Source organism: Lethenteron reissneri, chromosome 25, assembly GCF_015708825.2.
Source record: "Lethenteron reissneri isolate LAM-NWPU_2019-01 chromosome 25, ASM1570882v1, whole genome shotgun sequence".
Lineage (NCBI taxonomy): Eukaryota > Metazoa > Chordata > Hyperoartia > Petromyzontiformes > Petromyzontidae > Lethenteron > Lethenteron reissneri.
In genome coordinates this window covers 4,545,904-4,559,851 of record NC_083803.1, presented here as the reverse complement: position 1 = coordinate 4,559,851, position 13,948 = coordinate 4,545,904, and the positions used below count along the sequence as shown (strand labels likewise).

The 13,948-nt window shown below is 46.9% G+C and overlaps 1 protein-coding gene across 4 annotated transcripts in view; it reads right to left on the bottom strand.

Moving 5' to 3' along the window:
- LOC133347063 (mitogen-activated protein kinase kinase kinase 10-like) overlaps positions 1 to 13,469 on the bottom strand; it is a 43,895-nt gene extending 30,426 nt beyond the window's left edge. For 3 of the 4 annotated variants that reach the window (XM_061558967.1, XM_061558969.1, XM_061558968.1), the window contains exon 1: positions 11,855 to 13,469. In XM_061558967.1, the coding sequence (XP_061414951.1) occupies positions 11,855 to 12,668 (814 nt within the window). In that variant the 5' untranslated portion in view covers positions 12,669 to 13,469. The remainder of the gene's footprint in view (positions 1 to 11,854) is intronic. The other variant, XM_061558970.1, reaches the window with a different exon arrangement.
- Positions 13,470 to 13,948: the final 479 nt, after the last annotated feature.

The window sequence follows — 13,948 nt, the reverse complement described above, 5'->3', positions numbered from 1 at the left end:
ACACCATCCAGCAAGTCGCACGCCACCCAGCAAGTCCCACCCCAACACACTCACCATCCAGCAAGTCCCACCCCAACACACACACCATCCAGCAAGTCGCACGCCACCCAGCAAGTCCCACCCCAACACACTCGCCATCCAGCAAGTCCCACCCCAACACACACACCATCCAGCAAGTCGCACGCCACCCAGCAAGTTCCACCCCAACACCCAAGGTAGCGAGACACACGTTAAGTGTGACGCTGGTATACAGCAACGCTTGGCGGTGCGCTCTAGTTTGAATCGTTTTAGATTTATTGTTGCGAATGATTTTTTTTCTCGCAAGTGCTGCACATTATTCCATCATACCAGGGGACGTGGGCGTATCATGACGCACGGGTCTGATGAGAAGCTCGCAATGAGGTCGCGTGTTAATAATTTAGAGAAGGCTAACGGTGCGTTTTATTTCCAGCCCCAATGACCTACAGCCACAACACGTTGGGTAACAAGCGTTGAGAGGACGGCTGGACAGACATTCATGTGTGGCGGTGATGGGTTCGTCGCACTGTATATCCAGCGGTGGCTCTCTTGATCTCACCTGCACGCTGACTCTCGCAATGACAAAGATGACAGACGTTGGTTAAAAATTAACCCGTAAAAACAAAGTTTTTCACTATAAATCCTTTATATGCGTGGCGGCTAGAGTCATCTCGTCCTCTGGCTTGAGATGGCTGCCACCTATGGGTCAGATGATTTCCTGCCACCATTAAGCAATTGGTAATTAAATATCATTTATTTTTTCCTAAAAAGTGTACAATTTTGCAAAAAAAAATTTCACGAAAATAAATTGTCACGCACAACGAGTCTGTGTGCAAAATGTCAGCTCGATTGGATCACGGGTAGTGGGATAAAAAACGACCGAAAGATTTGCACGGTCGTAAGCGAGCAAGCAAGCAAGCGAACTTAATATAAAGGATTAAAAAAAGTGCCAAGAATGGGAAACCTTCCACGAGACACAACGACCTTGTCTCACATTTAAATTCAAGCTGTGAGAGTGCATACCCACGATCACACACGTACGCACGTTAAGACTTTCTGTCGTACCATAAGTAGCCAACTGGAGGCGCCGAGGAAGGACAGCGATCGTATTACCAACACAAACAACGCGAAGTTCGGGGTCGTGCTACGTTACATTCACGAGTCGCCTAACTCGTGCGTGCTCATGAAGTTGTCGGCCCCAAACACAAGAGGGTTGCTGATACAGTGCGTACTTGACCGCCACCTGTGCTTATCAGCCTCACCTAAGGCCAGTAAGCCATAAACCAGAACGACTTGCCAAGCCGATCATGAGCCACACATACAGAGCCTTGTTATAAAAGGGACAGATATATGTAACACGATTTTTCTTCTTGGTTCTTTCGGTAAAGTCACGTAGAAAGGAAATAATAAAATACAAATTTTTTTAACCTAATAAAATAATTCTCACGACGTTTCGGCCACAACGCAAGCAGCCGTGAAGACGCTGTCTTCCCGACAGACCTGTTCTTCACCTGAGGACGGCTGCTTGCGTTGTGGCCGAAACGTCGTGAGAATTATTTTATAATGTTTTACTTTTATTATTTTATTATTTCCCTTCTACGTGACTTTACCGAAAGAACCAATAAGATGAATCCCTGCAGTCACGAAAGCTTTAAATCGAAACACGATTTTTGTTCCTGGGTAGTAAGTGTAATTTCCTAATTGCTTATGCTTCAAAAGTACAGAAAATGGCTATTATACCCCACAAACTTTGCTTTTGTGACCAGGACTTTATGTGAATGAATGACACAAATGTACACCATGTTTTCTCATTGAAAATAGGTACATTTCAAAATATCACTGTCCTCGTCACAAAAGCAAAGTTGATGGGGAATAATAGCCATTTTCTGTACTTGTGAAGCTAAGCAATTAGGAAATTACACTTACTACCCAGGAACAAAAATAAATGTGTTAGTGTTATTATTAATAGAGTGGATTATTAACTTAACTTTTGTGTCCTGGTTACAAAAGCAAAGTTTGTTGGGAATAATAGCCATGTTTTGTACTTTTGAGGCAACAACAATTAGGAAATTACACTTACTACCCAGGAACAAATTTTTGTTTGTTACACAATGATATATATAATTGGCCTAGACCCACACACCATGTACCCATTCCCGACCAGTCCTGCTGCCAAAAAACGCACCTCGACTAAGTACAACCGTAACCTCTGATGTTGAATACACCTTGCACTCGACCGATGCACGCTAAACGGCGTAGTGGTGATGCCACCACCACCGCGTTTGCGTCTGGCTGGGTGCACTTCGAGGCCACGTGAAGCGGCGATGGCTCGCTGGCAAGAGAGAAAGAGGTCACGGAACAGACCCAGGTGGTGCCATGGGGGGTTTGACTGGCCGATCCGACTAGCAAGATGCACCACCTGTGCTCGCCCACTGTGCCAACTTGCTGCGTTTTAGCTACCCCGAAGCTCTGCTCGTTGTTGTGAGCGTCGCTCCTCTACGCCCACCGTTGTGGCTAGATTGTGGTCAACAACCCCAAGCCCGACATGACCTCGGGGGGGAGGGGGGGGAGGAGACCTTCATCCGGCAGCGAATTGACATCGGGGACCCACAAACAACCTGCATGACCTATGTGAGAGCATCTGCATCAGACAATTGGACACGACACAAAAGCAGCAGCAGCAGCGGCGGTGTTTTCCGCTCCCATCAACGCCAATTCGTTGCCATTCATTGGGCGCGCAGACGCACATCATCATGTGGCCGCACGTGCAGCCCTGCCCGGCACTTCTCACGTGCGAGAATCCGTGGACTCTGTGCCGGTACGCACCTCCCCCATCCCCCCCTCCTCCTCCTCCACGACGCTTTCCAAGTGGCTCAAAGCCGAGAGGGCCCGCTTACAGTAGAGCCCCCGTTTGGTGACAATCTTTTTTTTCGTTGGGGTAGAAGGGGGGGTGTGTGTGTGTGGAGAGAACCAGAAATTCCAGTTTCGCTGGAACGTGCAGTAGTTGCTACAGCGACGGTAAACACTCGGCACGGCCCGGCGCCACTGGCCGGATTGGGATTCGCCCTCCCTGCATTGTCCCCCCACAACATCAGCATCGGACCAGATAATTTTTTTGTTCACTTTGTCGGTAGGCCTACCGAACCAGACCTGCACCCACCTCCCTCCCCTTGCCCTCCTCGTTTCACCAACGTGTCTCAGTATGGCCACACAACCCGACATCCAGCAGTGGCTTTAGGACCGTCCACGTGAACTCGGGTCCAGATAATGTTTTTGTTCACTTTGTCGGTAGGCATACTCCATGTGACGTGGCGAGCTTGGTTCGGATTTTAACATTGTGCCGGTTGGGACGGGTAAATTGCAGTTGTTTTTTTGTAAATGATTGATGTGGCCAAAAACAGCGAGTTGAAAGGAGTGTGGTTATCAAAAAAGTAACTTTTACTGACCACGGATGGGTACTACTCATGGGTTTGCTACCCATTGAGGTCCATGAACAGACACGTAGACGAACGCCACTGGGCGCTGTCAGATTTAGTAAGTGGCCTCCCCGCTGCTAATTGAGGAGCGTCATTAAGTAACCGTGTTGGGTTTTCCCCACAATTTCCAATAATACATTTTTATACGACTGTTGTAAAGCCACTCCTGGGTGTGGGTTGTGTGGCAGGTCTGGCTCGGTTATAAACTCTTCACTGATGTTAGCCGTGGCCAGGAATTGAACTTAGGCCGCCGGGTTCACAATGCAGCGTAGTCACCATTGCGCCACTCAGAAGTGTAAAGGGCTTTGTCCACTAACACCCATGAAACACGCGCAGAAATCTTTCTTGCGTTCCTCTCCTTCCTTTACTCTTTCTACTTGACACACTTTTATCTGCACAAAGCGAAATTAGCAATAAAAAATACACACAACTCATTCGTGATCTCAGAGTTAAGTAGAGCGAGCTGGTTTCGATTTTCCATTGTGCCAGTTGGGACGGGTTAGTTGAAGTCTTTTTTTTTAAGGATTGATGGCACTGTATGTCGTACAATGCAGCGGCACACGCCCCCTTACTTTCCTCTGTTGCTCGGGAGTTCGGGGGAAAGGGCACGGCTCACTGGAAGGCATAGAAACAACAACCCAGATCCCCTCTCACACTCTACAAAGCGCCACCTTCCACAACCTCAGACTGAGAAAAGGAATAAGAGGCATGTGGAACTATTTGATACACGAGAAGTAAAAAAAATCGGCAATGTCTCGATTAATATATCGATAACCGTCTGTCCACATAAAAACTAAAATGTTTCTTGCAAAACCAACCAGCCGCACGGCATTCCGGGAGTGCATAATTTCAGCAGCATTAATTCAAGACAGGCAAACTCTGGACCCGGACCAGTTTCAACAAACAGTGTCTTATTGGCTGTCAGATTTCCTTGAAACAATGCTAGTGAACTGCCGATCTTTTACAGGCCGCTCTCTTACGAAATGGGTCCCACGTAGATGCAAAATCATAACATACGCAACTCAAAATGATCATCAGGGTCTCGGTGGAGAATATAAACATTATTTAGAGTGTATATTTTAATGATTATTTGAGTTAAGCATAAACACAAATTTAGGTTGTCACTAAATATCTTCCAATACAAAATTGATCTATTATAAAGGTTTTTTTGGATTAGATCACGTAAATGTGTCGTTAAATCCACCATCACCCAACAGCCAATTAATTAAGGTTTGTCTTATAAACACAACTTGCCAATTAGTGACGACTTCAGCGCACAGGTGTGTGAGAGAGCAAACCCACAACATTTACAATTCGAGTATGACGTTTTACTGGTGATCACAACAAACTCCATCAGGCAACAGCCAGAATTGTGAGGAAGTCCTCCTGTTTCAATCTTAACCAGAGAAATAAAGGTGGTGGCATCCCTGTGAGCGAATCAATTAATAATGTCTTTAAGAATAATTAGAATGCTTGGATTGTCATTTTAAGAATGTTGACATGCCTTTAAGTCTCTTAAAAACTTACACAACACCTCATTATGGGTACAGTACCGTCTTCACATACATAAAGTAATGGGGTGGAGTGAAGGCTCAGCAGTTTACACCATTGGAACCTCATTTGCCAGTAAAAAAATATGATAATTAGTTTTTTACCCTTTTATCTGGCAACAAAACTGACACCTTTTTTACAAGGAGTCATGTTTACAAAAGACACCTTTTGGCATCATCTTGTCCAACACCATGTGAGACTAGGCTCTAAGGAAAGCTGTCTCGGGTGCGGACCAATCAACTTCAAGGACAGTGCATACATTATCAGAGTTGTGTTTTTTGTTTGCATTCTGACTGCAGGTATTGTGGTCAATGCAAACACGATTCCTTGTAAATAAAGGTGTCAGTTTTGTTGCCAGAAAAAAGGGATACATTTTTTTTTATTAGCTCAGCAGTTTGTTGACTGCACCATGAACCTGGCGACCTCAGTTTGATTCCCGGCCACGTCGAACATGAGTGGTGAATTCTATCCGAATCGACCAGCATGGTGCAGCATTGTCAAACCACCGACATGGCATATGTGGAGGCCTTCCAGGAGGAGATTGACAAACGGGCTGAACATTATTCGTACAATATATGCAATTTTACGGTAAAATACAGCCATTTCTATGCTTATGTTAATACAGCACCAAAATAAGTCAAATATATTTGGTACCGTTTATTATTGCACTGAACAAGCGAGAAAAAAAGGTCTGAGCAAAATCGCTGACTTGGCCTTCCTGCTAAGAACAAACAGGAAGCCAGAGCAGCCCCGATTGTATTGTTGGAAACTGAAAACACCATTGGCTGCACCCCTCTCCACAGACAACTCCCTCGTCAGGAAGGGCCTTACTCTGCTCCTCGGAAACACTGGGCAGGTGCCGCACGCTCCTTGGCGATTGGCTAACGAGGCCAAGTTGGCAACAGCTTGCCCGCTCATTTTTAAGACAACTTTTTGGCAAGTGCAACACCCCCCCCCCAACACCCCCGTTCTCAATTTCTTTGGGAACTCCCTTTCTTCCTCCAAAAGAAATATAAATAAACTCAAGAGGCCAGTAAATTTTAAACATCAAACGCAAGTTTTACATGGACTGTAAAAGAGGTGTCCCCCCCCCCAACAGAAGCTTGGGGAGAAGTGAGAACAAATTGGCACGTTAAGAGGGAGGAGAGACTGCACTGTGGTCATTGTGCCCTGTGGCTACACAGATTTTTTTTTTTGCGTTGGTTGGCAATAAACAAACTACACAACTCAACTTTTGTTCCATCCCGCGAGTATGGAATTTCCCTCATTTTCAAGGTCATGCAGGACAGGCAGATTACACACACACCAGACATGCATAGTTTTGAAGGGCTCATGAATAAGTTTGCACATCACTGTGAGTCTGCACTACATTGATCATGCATGAACTTGGGGAATTTGGTTAAGTTAATTCCCAAAATTGTTGACTTCACCAATTCGAAGGTGTCACAATTTGCAAGCACATTCTTGATGGCCCCCCAATCTCCTGTGACAGCCAATCCCAACTGTAACAATGTTCACATCGTGGATGCTGCATAATATTTTACGTTTAATTACACGTGACAACTCTGCTTTGTGGCTACATTCGTAAGGCAACACCAAGGAAAAAGGAACATCACAATAGATTCACTGAGACCTCCTTTACCAGTGGCAAAATATAGTAGTAGGTTTTTACCCTTCTGGTGTCATCTGGTCCAACACCAATGGAGACTAGGCTCTAAGGAAAGCTGTCTCGGGTGTGGACCAATCAGCTTCAAGGACAGTGCATATCATTATCATCATCAGAGTTGTTTCTTTTTGTTTGCATTTTGACTACTTGTGTTGTGGTTATTGCAAACATGATGCCTTGTATAAAGGTGTCAGTTTTGTACCAGTTTAAAGGGTAAAAACTTACTACTATCACAATAGATCACAAAAGCTGACTATTGTGATGACGACGAAGCTGCGGCTAATGAATGAGACTGAACAATGACGGACTGTGATGGACAATAATAGTTTTCACGATTTCATGTTGCTGACACCCATAACAGATGACGAACACTCCGATAATTAAAGAGCACGTAAACTAATGGGACTGATGAAGAATGCATGCTACAGTGCAGGACTGTGAAATACTACCGTGGCCTTTATCCAGCAGATCATGACTGATGACGAAGAAAGCTAGCAAATGGGCCGCTGCGAGATTCTGCAACACCGGGCTGCCTGTCAGGAGCAGTGGCCTTCAGTCTGGGAGCAGACCCAGAGTGGGCTGACATTCTCACTGAAAAACAAGCACAACTATTGACGATGGCAATACTGCAAGCGGGCGAAACATCTAGAAAGACACGCGGGCAGCAACACTACTGCTAGCCTGTGGCCTGGGGAGCAGGCAACTAGTTCGCTGTACACCCCTCATGAAAACCTTCTAGCCGTAAAAAATATGTACAACAAATAAAACTAATGTCGATGGTTTGGCAGCTACACAACGCAAACACCTGACTGCACCTTGGCAGCAGGCGGGTGGCCACGCTCAGTGGTGTTGCGAAACCTTGCGGGGCCATTTCCGTGAACATTGTTTTCACGTTGGGGACTGGGGATTTCCAGCACCAAAGCAGACGGTGAAGAGACCTGTAATTTTGACGCGCCGCTGTCAACCGCACCAGACACACCGCGGGCTTTCATTCCAGGGGGATTTTACCTGCAAAGCCCGTTTCCACCATCGTGAACATTTGTATTACCTTATTTTGAAACTTGAGTAGAAAAAAAAAGTTCACAAAGGGCACATTGTTTGAAAAAGGGGGCGTGCATACATTCACAAGACTGTAATGTGGAGAATATTACATTCTCTTACACGATGTCATTGACAAGGCACAGCTTTACACGCCAAAAATTGTAGCAAGTTTGAACGAATGCTTGACTGAAGCGCATTACAAAGTGCAATAAAAGGGTTAAAAGAAAGCATTCCCGTTTTTAGTGGAAAATTCCGTCGAGTGAATGGCCCTCGTGATTGCCGGACCGAGAGCTCGTGGCTTCCGGTCACATCGCCAGCGGTGACACCCAGTCGCGACATTTGATCGCGGTGCGCCATCCACACAGCGCCGGTGGGACTCCCGCAGGAACGGACACGCACCTTGCAAGGTGGCACCAAAAACCTGACGGCTGCTTCTGAAACATCTTCGCGTTAATGCAGGATCAAACGGGACAGGGGCGATGTTCTTCGCCCATGGATTGTAATCGTGTCACCGAGTTTAGGAAAACTATATTATTAGGTTTTTTCGGTAAAATCACGTAGGTAAAAAATTAAAATTAATCAAAGTAAAATAAAAATCACGACGTTTCGGAGGCAACACAAGCTTCCGTCTTCAGGTGGAACCGTCACAGCAAGATAGCTGTTGAAACTTCCTTGATGCAGCTGTCGTGCTGTGACGGTTCCACCTGAAGACGGAAGCTTGTTTTGCCTCCAAAACGTCGTGATTTTTATTTTACTTTTATTAATTTAAATGTTTTACCTACGTGACTTTACCGGAAAAAACCTGAGAATATGAATCATTGCAGTCACGAAAGCTTCAAATTTAGGAAAACTATTTGGTTGTCGTCGCATAAAAGTAAAAACAAAAGTCTCTGTGAACAAACAAACATTGGGTCGTGCTTATATCTATGTCGGCAGTCTTGAGAAATTGCTGGAAATTTCACATTTCTATGGTGGAGACTGATTGTCCTACGAAGTCGTCCACAAATATGCTCCTATGAGGACCATAGGACAATCGCTGTTGCCGTCCCACAAAGCTTTACTCATTGTGATTGACCATAGAAAGAAGAGGAGTTGAGTCGACCCCAAAATGGGAGTTGAGCTCGTGATGTCCTTGATTGAGGTGCGGGGTTGGGGGGCCCTAATAGAACTGTGGTCGTCTACAAATAGGCTCCATTTATTAAGGTCTGTTATGGCACGACAATGTTTTTAAACCGGACAACAATAATAATAATAGTTAGAATTGACATTGAACTAGATGTAATGCCAATTGCAATATAATACACTTTACCATAAATTAAAGGACCGTACAGTAGTATATTACTGTAGACAGACGAATGTATAAAGACATGGCTAACAGTTGTATGGTGATTTAATTTTATAACTTATCTTCAATTATTTCTTACCACCCCTCATTTCCCACAGCAACATTTCAACGACCATCGTTTAAATGTTATTGAGCACCAAATCTGTTGCCACTTATTTAAAGACTACTGTGTAGTCATACGTTAACCAGGCACAGAGGAACTATCAAATATATTTCCAGAACTAATTCAACATTTTCAGTGACATGTAATTTTCGGAATCCCTGTGACAACTTGCCTTACATAACCAAGGCCGAGGAATTAGGCCGCAATCTGATGATTGTGACTTTTTGAACAACAGGACACCCAGTACGATGCGTCTCAGTCACGCACTTCGCTTGGTTACCCTTACAAACAGGAAGTGACGCGGTGGGGCATTTGTAACCGAAAAAAAAAACAGCTCCTGGCCATCCACGTACATGTTTTACCTGTGGCTGACAGCGAGGCATCCAGAACCCAAACACACCCACACACTCCTACGCTCAATTCTGACACATTTGTGAGTCAGTTCCTGTGTAAACAAGGGTGCCAGGGCCTCCACAGGAGAGGCAATTTGGTTTTGTTCATCTTTGTCACCCCGAGCACACAATGTCAAATATTTTTTTTATCTTACCTGCCTCGTATGAGCCAAACAATTCCTTTTAAGGGTGCACACATATCCGTTCCTGGGCACAGACAAAAAAATCTCAGAACCTCAGGGGACAGTGCAGAGCGAAGGCATGACCTGGGTGCTTCACACCCTGAGAGTTTAGACATGAACGTATAATTGCAGCAACACTCACAAGCACTAAATTGGGCTAATTCAAATAAGTGTCACTTGTTCATTAAGCCAGCGACCTCACAGTAGGGAGGATGTGTTTTTTTAAAAACAGATAACCTTCACCCTTTAGTACTCTTGCAACTCTTAAAATGGGCTTCACTCCAACAGCCCCAAAATTCCTGAGACGAGTTCTATCAAAAAGCAGTCAACAGGTTAGGCCTCTCCATCCTGTTCCATAACACATCCCTAGACAGGCCACTGACGTAAGAGTAACATCCTTCCCGGAACCATTATTTGCCAAAGAAAACCACGTGCAGTCTCCAGCACCCCCATCACTACCACACACAAAGATCCCCCATACAGCCACGCATATCGTTGGGGTGAGCATCATCTATTAAGGCCAGGATGAAACACAAAGGCGTTCAGCACCGTGCCTGGTCACTTTTGCCTCCCCAGTTTTGATATCAAACCGTAACAAAGCCGAGCTTTGTTGGAGAGGCTCAGAACATATTTATGCATTACGTTTGTATCACTTGCCAATGGTGTTGGTCTCTACAGCTGAGAAGTTTATTTGGTTCAGAGCGCAGCGCACAAACCACTGCACCACCAACCCCCACGAGAACACACGCAAATGTGACGTTCAAGCGCGCCGCACGTAATCAAATCGTCGCAAATTGTTGATCAAAGCACAGCCCTGCTGCCAATTAATACCCAAAAAAGACACCAGCACCAAATAAAAAGTGGTGCAGTCATTTCAATGTTTAAAAAGTACATTTTTAAAGTTTGCAAGGCGATTGCAAACATTCAACACGTGTTATTTGCATCTGGCTTATCAGCCACCGAGATGCCTTTCTTCTTGTCTCTGCTGTGGCGCGTGGGTTCCACGTCCGCCAGGCATGTGGGATACGGTCACATGACAGACAGAAAGCCTTCATTGGCGCCAGACAGCGAGAGATGCGCGACTCTGGTCCACACACACGTGGCACTTTGGGACAGTGTCCGAAACTACTGGAGAGACTGTGTACATGTGACTTAAACAGTGCAGCTTTTCATTTCGTGGGGGCAAGAAAAAAATGAAAATCAGAAACTTTTTTGTGAGATTGCACGGGGTATTCGGATGCTGCCCAATGCTGGTAAAAGTAGGATTTAAAAAATATATACATCATGGACAGTGCCTTGCTATAAAGCTACCATTTGTACGACATTTTGGAGGTATAATGAACGTCCAGACATAGCATCTCGCAGAATCACGTGAAAAACGTTTTACTCAAATTTGGTGTTCTCCAGATACTGTATTAATTACAACTCTAGCAGAGAAATGGACACTGGACAGACCACGTAGTAATGTGTAAAAACTGCATTGCTACGACCCTAATATGTCAAAAGCATAACCATACTATACATATAATGTATACTCTTGAATGTGATCTTTAAGCTAACATTTTGGACTTTTTCACGGAGTTAATGAAGATGACGAGGATGATGGTGCAATACAATGACACTGGTTGATGACTGATTAATGATGACAGTGATTGAATATGATTAAGATTATAAAAAAGATTAGATTAATGATGATGTATATATGTACAGTATGTTGAACTTCTTTCACACCGTACGTAACCAACCGTGCTAATCGGAGGTTCGGGGAAAGGTCAACAAACCAAACTCTATGGACATCCCCAGATGAAGATGCTATTAATATTGACAGTGGCGATGCCCACTGAGAACATTTTCACGACAACTGCAATGGTAATAATTTGTATAACAATTAAACATCCCATTGGCAATGTTAGTTAACGTGATGAGGAAACTGAGTTTGAAGATTAACAAAGATGACAGCGGTGATAGTCTCCATGAGTCTGTCGTGGCCAAGACCAATTACGAGACCAGTTAACACGTGAAATTCAAACACGTCCCATCTAATCCCACCACCACCAACCACCGCCACCACCCGGCTCACCATTGCAGGACTTGAGGTCACGGTGGATGATATTGACGATGGCCTCATCGTGAAGATACTTCATCCCGCGGGCGATCTGCACGGCCCAGTCGAGCAGAATGTGCGGGTGGATGCGGCGTCCGGCCAGAGCCCTGTTGAGAGCGCCTCCCCGCGCGTACTCCATGATAAGGCACAGGTTGGGCGCCTGCAGGCACACCGCTTTCAGCGCAATGATGTTCGGATGCTTCAGCATGGAGAAGAGCTTCCCCTCCTGCCTCACGTTCTCCATCGTCACGCTGATGTCCTCGTCGGGGTCCTGACGAGCGGCCTTCACTGCCACCTCCTCGCCGCGCCACGTGCCCCTGTAGACTTTGCCAAATCCTCCGGCGCCAATGATCTCCTCCAGGGAGAGCTCCGCGAAACCCACCTCGACCGGAGGATCCGCGAACAAACCCGGCGGCCTCTCGTTGTGCAGCTTGGCGTAGCTGCTGCCCCGAGACTTGCTGCACGTCACGTAGTTGCTGGGGAAGATGCCCACCCTGTTGTTGAGCTTGCCCGTCCACCAGCCCACGTCGCCGGACACCTCCGAGTCCTTGGAGAGCACCTCCACCATGTCGCCGGGACGCAGCGTCAACTCGTCCTCGGCACTCGCCTCGTAGTCAAACACGGCCGTCCAAAGTGGGTTGGTGCAGCTGTATGGCTGCTCCTGCTGTTGCTGCTGCTGCTGTGGATGCTGCTGTTGATGTTGCTGCTGCTGCTGCTGCTGAGAATCGTTGTTGCGCAGTGAATCGCGGAAACTTTTGGTCCGAGAGAAAATCCCCTTGAGAGGTTCCATGGCTCCGATGTGGCCTCAACAGGGCCCCGACGTCTATGGCCGATCTCACGCTACGTGGCCATGAACAATGTAAATCACCTTCGGCGCAACTCAAGTCTCTACAGACATCGCCTGAACCATCTCGCCGGTCTCTGCGGAACTCCACGTCACTGACAAACACAACGGCAACGCGCGCAGCTCCACGTGAAGAGGGTCCCCATCAGCACCTGGAGACGGCACCAGGAGTGGTGGTGGTGGTGGGTGATGGTGGTGGGTGGTGATGGTGGTGGTGGTGGTGGCCTCGGGAGACTTCCACTCAACTCAGCGCCCCCCTTGCCCGAAGCGCGTCTCTCAGTCTCGGGCCACGAAACTCTCGCCCGCGCCCTCTCCGAACGGAGCCGCGTCCTCGTCCATTCAAGTCGTCCTCCGCGTCGTCGGACCCGATCTCAGCGAAGCCAGGGATCCGATCTCAGGACCCGATCTCAGCGAAGCCAGTGACCCGATCTCAGGACCCGATCTCAGCGGAGCCAGGGACCCGATCTCAGGACTCGATCTCAGCGAAGCCGTGGACAGCGATCTCAGGACTCGATCTCAGGACCCGACTCAGCGAAGCCGGGGACCCGATCTCAGGACTCGATCTCAGGACCCGATCTCAGCGAAGCCAGGGACCCGATCTCAGGACCCGATCTCAGCGAAGCCAGTGACCCGATCTCAGGACCCGATCCTAGCGAAGCCAGTGACCCGATCTCAGCGAAGCCAGAGACCCGATCTCAGCAAGCGAGCGAGCGAACGCGGTGGAGCGAGGTGTGGAGCGAGGAGCGGAGCGAGCGCCACCGACGGGGCCGGCTCTGTGGGTGTGGCGCGCCGGCTGGGAGCGTCACGCGCGCCGGCTGCCAAAAGCCACCAAATGTGCTGCTCTTACACGCCCACACCACCCCCCCCCCCCTCTCTCTCCTCTCTTGTTTCTATCTCTCCTCTCTATCTCCTCTCGCCTCTCTTCTTTCTATCTCCTCTCTCTTCTCTCTGTCTCTTCTAAAAGTCTCTCCTGTCTTCTATCTCTCTTCTAAAACTATATCTTATCTCTACTCTCTCTCTCTTCTAAACGTATCTCCTCTATCTGACTCTATCTTCTTTCTGTCTCTCTTCTAAACGTATCTCCTCTCTATTCTATCTCCTCTATCTTCTCTCTGTCTCTCTTCTGAACGTATCTCCTCTATCTTCTCTCTGTCTCTCTTCTGAACGTATCTCCTCTCACTATCCTCTTCTAAAGCATCTCCTCTCCCTCTTGTAAAACTATTTCC